The 17,437-nt window shown below is 35.0% G+C and overlaps 1 protein-coding gene across 3 annotated transcripts in view; it reads left to right on the top strand.

Moving 5' to 3' along the window:
- The window catches only part of GNAI1 (G protein subunit alpha i1), an 84,692-nt gene extending 68,696 nt beyond the window's left edge, over positions 1-15,996 (top strand). For all 3 annotated transcript variants that reach the window (XM_004473386.5, XM_071215194.1, XM_071215195.1), the window contains exons 6-8: positions 6,607-6,736; positions 8,590-8,743; positions 13,933-15,996. In XM_004473386.5, the coding sequence (XP_004473443.2) occupies positions 6,607-6,736; positions 8,590-8,743; positions 13,933-14,123 (475 nt within the window). In that variant the 3' untranslated portion in view covers positions 14,124-15,996. The remainder of the gene's footprint in view (positions 1-6,606; positions 6,737-8,589; positions 8,744-13,932) is intronic.
- The last annotated feature ends 1,441 nt before the right edge of the window (positions 15,997-17,437 follow it).

Below are 17,437 nucleotides of genomic sequence, written 5' to 3'. Positions count from 1 at the left end.
CCCACCCCGGTTGTCTGTTCTTCTGTGTCTATTTGCTGCTTCTTTGTCCGCTTCTGTTGTCATCAGCAGCACGGGAATCTGTATTTCTTTTTTTTCCGTTGTGTCATCTTGTGTTGGCGACGCCATTCCTGGGCAGGCTGCACTTTCTTTCGTGCTGGGTGGCTCTCCTTACGGGGGCGCACTCCTTGCGCATGGGGCTCCCCTACATGGGGGACACCCCTGTGTGGCACGGCACTCCTTGCATGCATCAGCACTGCGCATGGGCCAGCTCCACACGGGGGCAAGGAGACCTGGGGTTTGAACCACAGACCTTCCATGTGGTAGACGGATGCCCTAACCGCTGGGCCAAGTCCGCTGCCATCTGATACCTGATTATAGGCACCATAACTTTCTTCTTCCAAATCCTTCACTTACTAATTCTATTATTCATCCAAACAAAATTGCCATTTAGCACACATTGTTCTTCCTCATTTCTATTCACCTTATTCTAGTTAAAACATTAATAGTAAAATCTTGGAAAAAAAGAGTGTATATCCCATATAAGGATATGTTCATGAGAAAGGTAAAGGTAATTTAACATCACAAGGTTTTCTACCAAAACAAAACTTGTTTTCATAAAAATCTTAGACCACTGTAACGTTACTTGACCTTAAAATATTCCCACCCTAGTATTATTTGTCTCAGTATGTTGAAGCTAAATAAAGAGGCTGGCAGAAGTTCCCGTTTAAAAACTGCTAATTTTCCATAATTCAATTTCATTTAAAATATAGCATTTCCTAAGTGCCAGTTGTGTGCCCAGCAGAAGGGGTTAAGAACAAAAAGGCAGTTGAGAGGCAGTGCCTAATATATACCCATGATAAGTCATCTTATGTAGACCCACATATTCCCTATATCAAATAAATATTTACTAATATATGACCTGGGAAATAAAAATATTTAAAATGCTAGAATTAAATAAGGTGTTGGTTTATAGTTTTTATTTTTATAATTTTTCTTAGTTTAATAGATAGATTTTTTTTTCTCTTTTTCATCTAATTAGGAAGGTTAGAGCTTTACTCATGTGAATCAGCCTGAGGCCATCTTATAGTTGCAAAACTTTATGGGTATGTTGACTCAAACTGAGAAGAGTCCAGTTGTCCCTAAAAAATTGGATTAGAAAATCATTTATGGTCTGATTTATTTTTATGAAAACTTTGATAATTTTTATATTCCATGTTTTATAAGTTTTAATTTTTTAGCAATATGGTAGATAGGAAAATATGTTATTATGTGTTTGTTTTATATTTTTTCAGACTATATCTAGTTGAAAATTTTGGTTTATTTGTTTAGTTTCAAAGTTCACCAGACTGCATGTTTCCCCTGAGCCTTTTCCTTTCCCCCACCCATTTCCTAACACAAAATTTAGAAGGATATGGAAAAAAAAAGGAAAAAAACTTCTCAACTATTCAGTTATCAAAAAGTGATTATCTGCATTTGAACTGCAAGTAGAGTATACTTCCCATATTGTTATTGAAATTATTTTATTCTTCCTCATTACTTGATTAAATTTTTATGATAATATACACTATAGATTAGACTCTGCTTCAGAGAACTCTAATACACTGAAACTGAAATGATAATAAAGCAGAATTTCTGACAACATTTTACAAAAAGATTCCTAGTCAAAGATAAAAATCACAGGTCACTTCATAAAAGTACTCATTACAAATTGTAAGCACAGTTAAATATATGCAACTATACCTCTGATTACTTCAATAAGTAGTTTAAGTATTATACATTTGCTGCTCTTATTTGTCACTGATTTATCTCACACTCAGTGGTTCATGTAATTGAATTTTCCAGAGGGCTATAATTTAATTTCAGTTATTTCCATGGCAGCTTCTGCCTACCTCACTCACCCTAATCAAAACATTGCTTGTTTTCTTAAATAGAGATACAGATCATAATGAATTATCTGACCATATAACTTTGTACTTTAATACATTGTACAATTTTTCATCTGCTTTTAATTTATTTCTGTTTTCATGCTTTATCAAGTTGTCAGTGGACATTTTTTGCTGCTAGCACTATCTCTTATTGCAATCATTTACCTTCTTTTAGTCTGCTTACTGCTTCTAGGGTATTAAATGATCAAACACAAGACCAGGATTTTATATAATGTGAGATATCTGATCTGGGGACTGCTGTCATATTAAACTTAAAACTATGAGGTGATTTTAATTATAAGGAATTTCACTGTTAGAATAAGGCTTTAAAGTTTGGTTTTTGGTTTTTTTAAAAAAGATTTATTTATTTATTTAATTTCCCCCCCCTCCCCTGGTTGTCTGTTCTCTGTGTCTATTTGCTGCGTCTTGTTGTCTTGTTTCTTTGTCCGCTTCTGTTGTCGTTAGCGGCACGGGAAGTATGGGCGGCGCCATTCCTGGGCAGGCTGCACTTTCTTTCACGCTGGGCGGCTCTCCTTACGGGGTGCACTCCTTGCGTGTGGGGCTCCCCTACGCAGGGGACACCCTTGCGTGGCACAGCACTCCTTGCACGCATCAGCACTGCGCATGGGCCAGCTCCACACGGGTCAAGGAGGCCCGGAGTTTGAACCGCGGACCTCCCATGTGGTAGAAGGACGCCCTGACCACTGGGCTAAGTCCGTTTCCCTGGTTATTGTTGTTTTTTTTAATTCCATGCACCTTAGATTCTGATATTTTGTTTGTTTACCTTGTTTTAAAAACTATGTTCTAAAGCAAATTAAAATTGTTATATTCATACAGTGGTTTAATTCTAACCAGTGTAGTCTGAGAAGAAAATGCATGGAGTTGGGTTTAGGAAATAGTGATTCTAGACCCTTGGTTCCACTATTAAGTAAGTAGACAAACTTGGTTAAAGTATTTAACACAGTGAGTATTTCAGTCATACCACTTTTTGGAAGTTTAAAGATAAAATGAGTTATTGATTAAAAGGAAATATTGTAAAGGAGAGAATTCTGTAAATGTCAGTTATTTGATACTTAAGGCACTGTAACTCTGTAACATTCACTTTTTAAAAAAATTTTATTCACACACCATACAATCCATCCAAAAATTCACTTTTTTTTTTGAGGTACCAGGGAGGGCTGGGGATTGAACCTGGTACCTCATATGTGGGAAGCCAGTGCTCAACCACTGAGCCACATCGACTCTCCTGAGTTGGTTTTTCATTTGTGTGCTTGTTGTTTGTTTTTTGTTTTTGTTTTTAGGAGATACTAGGACTGAACCCAGGATCTTCCATGTGGGAAGCAGGTGCTCAGCTGCTTGAGCTACATCTGGTCCCTGAAAACTCACTTTTAATCATGGCTACATTTATTCTTAAACATTCATTTCCAGACTGTATGTTTCATTTCCAGCTTAGGTTTCTCAAAGTTGCCATTTCAACATCAAGCAAGTACTGGACTTCAATAAAGTTGTCTCTGACTGTAGGACATCCAGGAACTCTATTTATATTGCTCTATTTAGCCTTCTTGGATGAGGTATAATTTGACAGGGCATATTTAGTCACTGTTTTCATTTACTGACTTAAAGATAAACATAGGTTTGTCAGGAACTTCAGATAAACTTTGTCTTATTTTGGGTTTGAATTCTGTTAAATTACTGTCATCACAAATTTATAGTGCCAACTTTGTGATTTCCATAATGTTAAATCTGCCTTAGGTAAATGAGAGCAGAAATGTATTTAGAATAATTCTCTGGGGAAATCTGACTGTGTTCATCATTTTGTAGTTCTTGCTGTGTTTCATGTTATACTTTTTAAATCTGTTTTTAACTGCTGATATAACATCTGTTTCACTTATTTTTTTTTTTGCATGATTGCAATTAAATCCAAAATGTGGCAATAGATCTGTTATAATCTAAGAATTCCTATTATCACCTCTATTACTAGGTAATTATGGACAGTGTGTGCTGGGTGGATTATTTCACTTTAAGAATCAACGTGATATTTTTGCCAAAGAGTTAAAAAAAAAAAACTTTCTTTCCATGTATAATTATAAAATTATCATCATAAGATAAAACAAATTTTTCTTCTTTTATAGTAGATAAATGTATGATTGGCTGGGGTACAATGTCATATTTATGGGTTTAATATGCATATATGGTCAAATTGCTTTTTGTACAGATCAGTTTTGGTCACGTATAGTTTTAGGTGATAGTCAAATGATAAGTCAGCCTCTCTCAGAATCTGAAATAGCTCCCTCTCCTCTGAAAAAATTCAAAGAAAACTCAAATTCTCTCCCTGTTTGATGCTAGTCAGAAGTCATCTTCTCATCTTCTCAAATGAAGGACACTATATTGTACTTTCTGTGCCATTTTGGTTGCTTTTTTTTTTTTTTTTTGGTAATAGGTCCCGAATTTCAAGGCAGTACATAATATATTTCTAATGTCTGTCTGAAACAGTCATTCTCTGTACTTTCTAATCTAGCTTTTCAGAGAAGATAAAAGCAATATTAAACTTAGTATTTCTTCTAGTTTTCTTCATCTAGCTCTCTCGTAATGTTAATAAGCACAGTTGGATCATTTTTTTTTTAATGTTTGTCTTTTTTTTTTTAATATTACATTAAAAAAATATGAGGTCCCCATATACCCCTCACCCCCCTCACCCCACTCCTCCACCCATAACAACAACCTCCTCCAACATCATGAGACATTCATTGCATTTGGTGAATACATCTCTGAGGACCACTGCACCTCATGGTCAATGGTCCACATCATTTCTAATAGCAGTTCTCAGTCATTTTTGCCCCTTGACTGATGGATTAGAACAGCAGCAGCAGCCCCACCCACCTGGGGATTCTGAGATACAGTAACATTTGAGACTCAGGGGATGAGACTGAAGAAATGTTCTATGTTTATGACCAACAGAGGAATAACCTTCATTCATTTCTAGTTCATGAAATAATTAAATAAATTGTAGAGATTTCTTCCATAGTCGAATTACTTGATTATTAAGGTAAAGTTCTTTTATATTTAACATTCCCACAGTTTAAGTGGTTATCTAGATTTTCAACATGGCAAAGCTAGTCTATTGTTCCTTGCAAGTATTTTAAAGTATTCTGTAGGCACTGTTCATTCATTCACTCAACAAATATTTATAAGTACTTAATGTGTGTTCAGTTCTGGAGGACAAAAGAGAGAAAGACTGTCTTTACATTTTTACCATGGGGAAGAGGAGATGAAATAAATACTTAACATTTCAGGCAGTGATCATTGCTATGGAGAAAAACTTAAGCATTAAGCAAGTTACGAAGAAAATGTGAGATGGGGATACAGTGGGTTATTTTATATTTGGTGGTGAGGAAATGTATGACATTTCAGCAGAGAAGTTATCTAAAATATATTATCTTTTCATTAAAATTTTTTTCAAATTGTGGTCATAAACTACTGAACAAATAAAAAATAATTTTAATTCATTTTTCCTCTCTTTGTAGGATCTTTATTACCAGCTGTCCTTTTTGTATATAACCATTTTATTTTGTGGTAGTGATTTATTGTCTGGTAGAATCATTTTGTTATATAGCATACTTAAACCTAATGAACAATTTAGTAGCTCATTTGATAGAATGAAGGCCACTTAAATGATGATAAAAGAAACAATACCAGTTGATGTACTTAGACTTGGTTTATAGGTCACTATTGCTCTGTAGGGAAAATTCTTTTTGCCTGAGAATTAAATAGGGACTATTTTAATTAGTGCACTGTCTGGATAACTGGAGCCTTTAAAAATGTACCAATTTGCATCGCCTTTCAGTTATATAACTAGTTATTTCTAGGTTGCATAATGAATCTATGAGATTTCAACTTTTTTTAATTTAACTTTGTAAGTTCTTATAAGAAACAAAGAGGGAAAGACCATTGTCTTTATAGTGTTTAGATTGTGTTGCTTACTACCATGTTGGCTAAACTACCATGGTCCATTACTGTATATTGTGTAAAAATTGAACTTTTCACTCTAAATTTCAAGGCTATTCAATCAGACCTCCCATTCGTATTTCAACTCTCATTTCTTTTATCCCATTTAGGCAAACTTGTTTTTCCCTATCTGAATTTGTCTTGCTTGCTCCACTTTTTCTTACCTGGAATGGTTTCTTCTTTCTGTCAAAATCCTGCTTATGGTCTCTTGAGAGAAAACAACATTTTGTAGTGGGAAGAGGGGCTGTGACCTCTGCCTCTAACATTCTGTGACCTTGGCCAATTAAATGTACTCTAATATTTACCAGTTGTTCCATGTGACTTCTTAATGTTTATACACAGTTGGCAGTCTGTTCATTTGTAGTTGCTTTAATGTTCTGTGCTAAATGTTCTCATATGTTAATGAATGTATTGGGGTTTTTTTTGAGAGTGTTTGTGTTTTGTTTTTTTGAGAGATGTCCTTCCCAATAAAATAGAAAAAAAAAAAATAAGCAGACTTTCCCTCCGCCTTTGCTGAAACCAATTTGTGATATTGTTTTCCTCCCATAAAGTGCTTTCTCCTTTCTTCCCATACCACATTTCCCAGCTATTTGGAGCTATTTTGTTGACATTACAGAAATGCTTAGAGCTTTTGAACACTTAATAAGATGTCAACTCATTGTTTTTCCTCTTACAGAATGTTTGATGTGGGAGGACAAAGATCTGAGCGGAAGAAGTGGATTCATTGCTTCGAAGGAGTGACTGCAATCATCTTCTGCGTAGCACTCAGTGACTATGACTTGGTTCTAGCTGAAGATGAAGAAATGGCAAGTAGAATCATTTTTGAGGCTTGAGCATGAAATATGAAGATTTGAAAATGTTGCCAAGAATTTTTCTTGGAAAATTCTTGAGAAATTCTTTTTCATGCCTGAATTATTTGAAAGTTCAGGCTCTTTCCTCTCACTGTTCTGTTTGCATACTAAAAGGGACATATACCAAAGATACACAATCAGATCCTGAGAAAAAGGAAAGATTAAGAGCTCAGCTCAGCTCAGGCCTATATGTATAACATTGTATCTGCTGTATCTGATAGCCACACATAAAATTTATGTGGATAAAACTTGTTAGTTCCATAGTAGTCCAAGCTTCACATTTCTTTTTTTTTATTTTAATAATGTGATTTAAAAAATTTTTTTTCTTCCCCACTCCCTACCCACCCAGTTGTTTTTGCTGTCTGTGCCCATTCTCTGTGTGATCTTCTGTATCTGTTTCTCCCTTTTTGTCTTCTCTTCTCGTCATTCTCTTCTAGGATTCACCAGAATTCGATCCTGGGGACCTCTGATGTGGAGAGAGGTTCCCTGTCAATTGCACCACCTCACTTCCTGGTTTCTGCTGCACTTCACCTAGACCCTCCCCTTCATCTCTCTTTTGTTGCGTCATCATCTTGCTACGTGACTTACTTACACGGGCACTGGCTCACTGCGCAGGCACTCTACTTGCTGCACAGGCACACGTGGCTCACTGTGCAGGCACTGACTCACCATGCAGGCACTCATGGAGGCATGCAACTCACCATGCAGGCACTTGTCAGGCACTCAGCTCACCACACAGGCACTGACTCACCACATGGACACTCACCTGGGCACTCGGCTCACCGTGTGGGCACTTGCATGGGCGCTTAGCTCACCACTTGGCTCACTGTCCGGGCACTTGCGTGGGTACTGGGCTCACCACGTGGGCACGTGGCTCACCACGCAGGCACTTGGCTCACCATGCAGGCACTTGTGTGGGTACTTGGCTCACCACATGGGCACTTGGCTCACCACACAGGCACTCAGCTCACCATGCAGGCACTGGTTTGCCACGCAGGCACGCTTTATCTTCTTCTTTTTTACCAGGAGGCCCCAGGAATTGAACCTGGGTCCTCCCTATGGTATGGTAGGCAGAGGCCTTATTGCTTTGAGCCACATCTGCTTCCCTACATTTCTTAACTTGTTACTTCTGCCAGTTCAATAATCTTTGCTATATGTTATACTTTGCTGCTGCCATGTAGTTTTTAGATGTGTTCTAATGTGCCATAAATCCAGGGGAAAATATTTTTTAAATAGTAGTTTAAAACTTTTGTCATTGTAAATTAACTTTAGTACAAATTTGAAGAAAATGTAGAAATATCAGTTTTATATTTTTAAATCAGTTATATTCAATTATATTTCAGTAGGTAAAATGGAACACCATATATTAATTTCCTTTATTTCAGCACCATAAAATATAGCAATATACATTCTGAACCCATAGATTGAAGGGAAGAAGTAGGAACTGGAAGTATCATTCCTTAAAATACCATGTTAGGATTAATTAGTCCTGCTTATTCTATTTAATTTATTAATTTTTAGTAAGCTCTGCTTATCTTTTAATAGAAAACTCCATTCCTGAGGCAGGGTGACACATAGTAGGCACTAAGCAATAACTGGTTGAATATAAAAAGTGGTGAGTGATGATCAGACACTAATCTTTCCTAAAAGCCAAACATGCTTGTTTTGAAATGGCAGACATTTATTTTTGTGATACATTATTTATTTTTCAACTGACTGAGCTTGATTTCATTTGAACACTTTTTTGAAGTGATATTCCTTAAAATCCTTGTCATTGGTGACAAATCTGTTGTATTCTTCTATTACAGAATCGAATGCATGAAAGCATGAAGTTGTTTGACAGCATATGTAACAACAAATGGTTTACAGATACATCTATTATACTTTTTCTAAACAAGAAGGATCTCTTTGAAGAGAAAATCAGAAAGAGCCCTCTCACTATATGTTATCCAGAATATGCAGGTATTTTACTTTCTGTTGAAAACTTGTCAAGTCAAATATTTCTAAGTGAAATTTCTTGTAAAATAAGATTTCAGTTGTTGATTTGAATCCATTGGCTTAGAAATTCTTACCTTCAAGAGAAATTATTTATCAAATTGTATTTGAGCACATTATAAAAGGTTTTTACAAATAGTTCTTTGGATTGTCCATGAGATTACTGAAAATAACATTTCATTTTATGGTAAAAGTGTTAGATAGCTTAATGGTGACTCCAAGTCTTTGTAAATTTTAAATATTGGTTAACTCATCCAGTTAACAGTTCTTGTGTCAGGTTTATGTAATGCAAAATAAATATAGTATGACCTCTGCTCACTGTCTAATCTAAAAGACAGACTTATTTAAAAAAGCAAGCCCAAAAGGAACAATAACAGTGCAACATGCTCCTAAAATGGAACATGAAAAATATTGTAAGGGAGGGAAATGAAGATGGAAGCAGTGAAGCAGCTTGTGTTTCAGAAGGTCAGGGTAATTTTCATGAGAAATTCAAATGTTGGTAGTAAGTCTGTTAATAGTACTTTAGTTTTTCTACTGTAAAAATTTAAAGTGAGAAAAGGAGACCTGAGGTACAGTCCTGGCTTTTCCAAAATTAGCTCTTTGATCTTCAACAAGGCATGACCCTCTGTATGTAAACTCAGGAGTTGGCCTAAAACATTGGTTATAGTTTTGTTTAGTTCCTTGGAGAGCCTCTTGGGCTTCTGTGGCAGGTGGGTACGTTTTATCAGAGCTACTAATTTTTATAAACCCCACTTCAACCTCTTCCCTGATTAGAGTAACTCAGCTTTCCTCTCTTTTACATATTGGGTTTCTGAATAAGACTTTAACAAAAAGAACTGTGTGCCTAAAAACAGGTTTGACTACCAGTGGTCATATGATCTATAAATCTAAATATTCTGAAGGATTTATTTATTTAGCTCACCAATACAAGTTACTAATCCTCACCCCATCCTTCCATTTAAAAAAGCAGTCTCAAGAATTTTTTCATTAAAAAGAAAACTTTAGTCATTCTTCATTGAGAAAATTGTATGACAGGCAGTATTACTGTCTAGTAATGGCTTTGCTTTTACAGGTGAGAACTGTGGGGTTTCATGAAGCGACGGCGCAAATCCAGACCCAGGTCTTTCTGTCACCTGAGCCCTGGCCATTAGCAACTAGGCCACTTCTAATTAGATTCCCATTGGAACCAAAAGGGGGATTTCTTTGATAAATGTAGTCACACTACTAATTATTACAGAGTTATATTTCGGTACAAAATAATTTCATGCAAGTTCATTTTAAAACATTTTCTTTTTGAAAGTCATAGTGACATGTCACTTTACTCATTCATTAACATTTTCACTGCCTATTAGGAATAAAATTACTTATAATTAATTCTATTTCCAAGCTTGAAGTTATCCAAAACCAAGGTGGCTCAGTTTTGTCCTTACTTGGGTCTATCTTTTTATCCTTCCAATTATTTTTATCCTTCCCTAATATGAAGTAGCCATTTTTTACCAATTAATGTCACCATTGTACGTAGATGAAATCATAAATATCATATGCCTAGAGGGATTTCAGAGCAATCAAGACTATACTTCTTAACTCTTACCTTGCCAGTTTAAAATGTGGTCAAGAAATTTTGCTTATATTGTCCAATTAGTTAGAATCCCTGTCTCACAATCCTTGCACAAATGAATATCCAGAAGTCTTTCACACTCCCTGTGTTAGGATTTTAATTTAAAATCCCCATTATATGCCCTAAGTATTGATTCTTTTGCCTCTTGATGGAATTCTTAAATCCTATGGCTACTGCTTCCTATAATTCTGTGCAGCCTCCACACTGCTCATTTGGTTTATTTCCTACCTCTCTGTCTACTCCTACCTTCTTCTCCTCTTCATCTTTTTAGATTATCTGTTGACATTTCACCAGATTCCATCTGCAGTCATGTAATACTTTTTGCTCTCTATCCTTTCATATGCCTATATATTCTCATTATGTTAAATTCTGTTAACTCCGACTTTTGTCTAGAGCCTCTGTTTGTTGAACACATTCGTGTTTTTCTAGTTCCTGCAACTCAAACTTAATTCATGTTATTTTTTTTCTCAAATCTTGTCTTTCTTGCGTTCTTTTAATTATGTCAACAACCTCCAGTTCTTTCATCTCAAAATCTGGTTATATATGTACTTACCTTTATTTATGACAGTTCCATCATGTTAGAAAGTATCAGTCACATTTTCTCCTTCCTCCCACCCTTGCCATTCTTTTCTGAGATTACAGAACATGTTCATTAATTCATTCACATATATATATTTTTTAACCTCTTGCAGTACAGTAATCTAGCTAGCTACCCAGGATATATAGAGCTAACAGAATTATGCACTCAGTATAAGCTGTTTCTCCAAAATGGTTTTTTTAAAATATTTATTTATTTCTCCCCCCTCCCTCAATTGTCTGCTCTCTGTGTCCATTTGCTGCGTGTTCTTCTGTGTCTGCTTGTATTCTCATTAGGTGGCTCCAGGAAACAATCCTGGGACCTTCCAGAGTGGGAGAGAGGTGATCATTCTCTTGCACCACCTCAGCTCCCTGGTCTGCTACATCTCTTATTGTCTCTCCTCTGTGTCTCTTTTTTTGTTGCATTACTTTGCTGTGCCAGCTCTCCACGTGGGCCAGCATTCCTGTGCCAGCACTCCACATGGGCCAGCTCGCCACATGGGCCAGCTTGCCTTCACAGGAGGTCCTGGGTATTGAACACTGGACCTCCTATATGGTAGATGGGAGCCCAATTGCTTGAGCCACATCTGCTTCCTTCCAAAATGTATTTTTAATTTAGAGGTTGCATCAGCCTCTTCAGTCCAACAAGAAACTGCTTATTGCTTTAGAATTTCAGAGCCAAGCTTAGTATGATTTAATAAAATAAAATAAGATTTGATTTATACAGGATATGTTTGTCTGCTAGTAACTTGAAAGAGTTTACTATGTAAAGTTATTTTTTTTTAGGAGGTACTGGGGATTGAACCCAGGATCACGGACTTGGGAGGCAGGCACTCAACCACTGAGCTACATCCACTCCCCTGTAACATTATTTGAAGACTCTAGTTTTGTTAACTTTTTGTCCCTAATACAATGAGTTATATCATTTATGCTGTCACGGTACATTAAGCACAGGATTCCTATGCATGTTTGTCACGTTGCATTGTATTGGTGGTATATAAGATATAATTGGAGGTGGGGACCGATGGAATAAATTTCATTCTATTTTAGAAGACCTAACACTAAAGAGAATTTGGAATTCTCTAAAATAAAAGAGAAAAATAGGGTGTATCTGTAGTACTAGAAGGAAAATTTTCTTACTGGATTTAGCTAATGTGTTAGTTTGCCAGGGCTTCTATAACAAATACCAGAGTAGTTTTTATTCTCTCACAATTTTGGCAGGTAGAAATCTAAACTCACGGTGTTGACAAGTCATGATTTCTCCAAGGTCTGTAGTCTTCTGGTGGTAGCTTGCTGGCAGTCATTCCCTGCCTTCTTCACATGGTGATCCATCTCTTTTTGTCTCCTCCTGTTCCTTCTGTTTTCTGTGTCCAAAATTCTTTTGCTTATAATGACCCTAGTCATATTGGATTAAGGCCCACCCTGATTTAATCTGGCTTCACCCATATAGGATCTTCAAAGATCCCATTTATAAATGACTTAATTCCCACAGGACAGGGAATTATTAGGACTTGAACGTGCCTTTATGGGGGACATGATTCAGTCCAGTACAGCTACTTTGGAAAAGTTACATGGACTGCCAATTGTGAACACATTTAGAGGTGATGAGAGATTGAGTAAAGGAGAAGTACTACTGCAACACAGGGGGGTGGTTCTTCTTAACCCAGAGCAAGCTGCAGTTTTGGAATAGGGGATCTTGTAAGCCAGGCAGATAATTTTGGGGTATTACAAAAGAGAACTGAAATAAATACATTTTTTTCAAATATGTATTTTATCAAAGTATAACATATTTACAGAAAAGTACTCAGCATAAGTGTAAAGCTCAATGCATTTGTAAATGTGAACATACTAATATATCTACCACCCAGGTCAAGAAATAGAATATTTCCAGGATCCCAGATGAACTGATCAATACTGCTGCACTCCCCTTATCCCCCGCCCCCACACAAATGGCAACCATTATCTTGACTTTCGTCCTTACTAATAATTTCTATTCTTTTCAGACTTTACATAGATAGAATCATATAGCATAAACTTTAGTATCAGGCTTCTTTTATTCTGTATGTTTATGAGATTCATCCATGTTATTGTGTGCAGCAGTAGTCCTTTTATTTCATTTCTCGTTACTGTATGGCAGCTCATTGCATGAATATACCATAATTTGTTAGCCAGTCTACAATTGATTAGCATTTAGATTATTTCCTAAAGTAGAAAGAGCACTTCTGTTAACATTCTGTGTCTTCTCATGTATATATACATATAGTTCTATCAGGTGCGCACCTAGAAACCGAATTGTTGGGTCACACAGCATTTCTCTAATTTGCCTTAAATACTGCCAAACAATTTCTGGAGGGTTTGTACTCAGAAGAAGTCTTTAGTGAGTAACCTGAAGGCAGAATGTGCCATTCACTTTTTTTGTAACCTCATAATGCTAAACTACATTGTAAACCCTTGTACAGTATTTGAATAAACAAAAATGAATGAGATATGCTAATGTGTAAATAGGAAAGGGAAACAAAATATTGGTTATCATTCAGTTAGCATATACTGATCATCCACTGGGCTAGTACTGAAATAGCAGGTCACCAGTAGGGCACTGTGAGTGGTTCAGTGGTGGGATGTAGAGGATAAGGAAAGAATAAGAGAAAAATGGCAATCTGACATTTGGGATCAAGACAGGAATAAAGAACATGGAGAACACTGTATGCCATTTAAAGATGTTTATATTTTAGTGGTAACTTATATTCATCAAAACATAGTTAGCATTTGGTATTTTTCATTTAGAAGAAACAGTTTCTCTAGTTCCAGAAGGGAAAAATCAATTATGGAGTCTGTATATTTAATATATATATTATATATATGTATGTATATGTAACTGACTTTAATATTTTAAGACCCATTTGCCTAGCAGTATACTCATTTCAGCTTTTCATATTGTGTTTCTTTACTTTTTCCATCTCAGGATCAAACACATATGAAGAGGCAGCTGCATATATTCAATGTCAGTTTGAAGATCTCAATAAGAGAAAGGACACAAAGGAAATATACACCCACTTTACATGTGCCACAGATACTAAGAATGTGCAGTTTGTTTTTGATGCTGTAACAGATGTCATCATAAAAAATAACCTAAAAGATTGTGGCCTCTTCTAAGTTTTGCAGTTAATAGTAAAATGCATTTTTTCAAACCAAATGAGTATTTATATGTGGATCTCTCTAGACTAGAGTCTTGCAGCAACACAGAATGTATTTTATAGGAATTGTATCTGGGATCTGACCAAAGTTGTTTTGTTTGTTTGTTTGTTTGTTTGTTTGTTGAAAGATCTTTCTTAAATATGAGAGATAGTCCTGCAGTGTAGAAATTGAAGGACAGTGTTAAAACTGGACTCTAGTGTATTGATGATTTCTGCATAAGTGTAAATATGCAAATGTATGTATACTTGTATTTATAAGTTTAGTTTTTCACATTACTTATATGCTTTAAGAGTGACAATTTAAAATTTTAGTGTGATGGAAATAGAAATAAAAGAAATATTAATTACCTTGTACTTAATGACAAACTGTTACCATGTTTGCCAGTTTTAAACAGCTTTATTTTGTTCGTGTCCTGTAAATTTTTGAGTATAGTAACTGCTATTAGGAAACACTGAAAACTTTATCCTGGTCATACGTATACATGTAATCATAAAAATGTTATTTGTACAAACATTGCACAGACTATTTTAATAACATGATTTGTCCTTTAAATTTATTATGTTTTATTGAAATGTTCTTAATGCAGATGAATATACCTACCTTTGGATCAGTTATTTAAACATTGTACACATTTTAATTTTAATTTTCAGACTGCATGCTGCTTTAATTCTACATTAGATTTGATTTGCAAAACTAAAATTTCAGATTTTTGAGGATATCTTATAGTTATTATATACTCTTACTTTTTATTCTGTTGGTTTCTTTTCACTTTGAATTTTAATATTTGGATGGTAGTTATGCATTGCCTTAAAGGCGACACCAAGATTACTTTTTATACACTTTAAATAACCACATTTTTATTTATAACTAAGTTCCGGTAGATGTTGAGAGTATTTTTGTGGTCCAAAAATTGTTAGCATAATGAATTTTGAGACATTCATTTGTGTATTTCCTTTGGGAAATCCCTTGTACCTAGCATACACGTTAGTTCCTTGTTTGGAATGGAGCAAGAAAGAGCTTTGAATAATCTACTGCTGATATAATGAAAGCTTTAAATTCATATATGTAACTAGTTTCAAATTTAATTATCACACTATGCTAAAATTACTTTTTCCTCTTCGATTCAGATTTCCTCCACAGGCTTGAGTCTATATGATTTCTTCCTAAAATGTGCTATTATTTCTGAGGAATATGACTTAATAAAGAAAAAGAGTAATAGTACTTAATAAAGTCAGTGAGTGTATGTACTATAACTATTATATGTCAGCTAGATGTTGAACTTTTATAGAATCATTTTTTTAATTTGCTTATTCATCATGTGTCTCTGTGCCCTTATTTCTGCAAAATGAACAGCATTCTCACCGTACCCTCCTTTCATCGCTCATCTTGAAAAAAGTCTTTTAGTAATTGCTGGTAAGTTGTTTATAATTTTAATTATGTGCAGTCATTTTGTATTTGTTGACATATATGAATATGTGTGTGTATGGATTACCAAAACTGCATTTGTATCTGTTTCATTTGGGAGATTGTTTCTTTTTTTCCTTCTCTGTCATGCAAAGAAATTCAGTTATCAAAATTCTTTGTGTGTTTAAATTCTTTATGTGCCTTTCATGAAAGATATGTTTTCATTAATTTTGCCAATGTGTAATATTCACATTGTGAAACTTTGTATGAAATTCAACTATATTAGGAATAAATTTGAATCATGAGAAATATTGTTAAAAAGCTACAAAGAAGCACATATTGGTGATCACCATTGATGAATTCCTGAACGTTATTCTGTGTAATTGTGTTACTAATAAGTCCTAATAAATTTTTAAAATTTTACAAACCTGTTGACTAAGCATGTGTGTTGTATTAGAATTAAAGTATCAGTCTATTGTATGTCCATTTTCTTCCTTCTGTATACTTTATCTTTTTGCAGTTTTATCAACTCCAAAAGCTTGAGTTTCCCCAACCCAAGTTTTCTCATGAGATATGGTTCCATATTTGGAATTGCCTGCTTGTCATCTCCTTCTGAGAATTCATTGCCTGTTCCAACTCAGTATGTTTTCTTCTAAGAATTTTTGGTTTTAGCCCTTATATTTAGTTCATTGATTCATTCATTTTTGCAGATGATGTGAGGTAGGGATCTAATTTCATTATTTTGCATGTGGATATCCAGTTGTCCTAATACCATTGTTGAAGATACTAGTCTTTTCCCATTTAGTGGACTTTGCATCCTTATAAAAAAATTAATTGGCCATAGATCTGTAGTTTTGTACATTTTTACATCTTTTGTTGCTGAAGAACTACCCATGGTGCCTTGTACCAATGAATTTAATCAATAATGCAATCAGTATTACAGATGTTAGTAGAAAGTGGTGTTGAAGAGCCTAGGCTCTGGTGCCCAGTCTGGGTTCAAATCTTGGCTCTACCTCTTGTTTATGAGTTAACCTTAAGTGAGTTGTTTAACCCTTCTCTGATTCCTTTCAAATTAATCAGATAATTTGTTTAATGGTTTTTATCAGTATTATATAAATTCACAGTATGTATTAAGCACTTAGTAGTGTGCTCTCTTGTCCTAAACCCTCAATAAGTATTGTTGTTGTTATTTGAATATGACAGTTAAATTTTAGGATGTTATAAAGAATTTTAATTTTAGAGTGCCTTTAAAATTATAATTGGTGCTTAACAAATAATTGTTGATAAGAGCTTTGGGTGAAATGCCTCAGAAACAATATAACTACTGTAATTCATCTTTATAGTTACAACTTCTGAGTGTCTAACATTGATATTGATATTGATATTAGAAAACCAAATAAGAAAAAAATGCATCTCTTTAATCAACTTCAAGGCACTTCTTTGTATTTTAGTGTTAACAAGAATGTTGGAGATACATGCTATTTCAAATTAGTTTGAGAAAATTTTTCTTGTAGTTGCTTTTTAAAACCCTATCTTAACAGTTAAAATGCATTTTTATCAAGAGTTTTATATTTCACTGTTCTGACTTGGCCTGTTTCCCAGGCATTTTTCCCTTAACCAAAAACTTCTTGCATTGGTGCCTGTTGTGTTTTCTATTATTTACTTGGATTTTTGAGTTACTTGAAAAGTTATGAAATACATTTCATCAAGTCCAGAAATACACCCCAAATATGCACGGGCTGGAATATGTTGCATTCGTCCAGAGTATAGCTGATGAGACCTGAACTGAGATAGCTCTAACATGTAATGTTTTTTCCTGAGCATCATTATGAGGTAAAATATTTCCAGTTCCTTTGACTTACTCTCCA

The sequence above is a fragment of the Dasypus novemcinctus genome, chromosome 5 (assembly GCF_030445035.2).
Source record: "Dasypus novemcinctus isolate mDasNov1 chromosome 5, mDasNov1.1.hap2, whole genome shotgun sequence".
NCBI classification, from domain to species: domain Eukaryota; kingdom Metazoa; phylum Chordata; class Mammalia; order Cingulata; family Dasypodidae; genus Dasypus; species Dasypus novemcinctus.
This window is presented reverse-complemented; position numbering and strand designations above follow the sequence as displayed.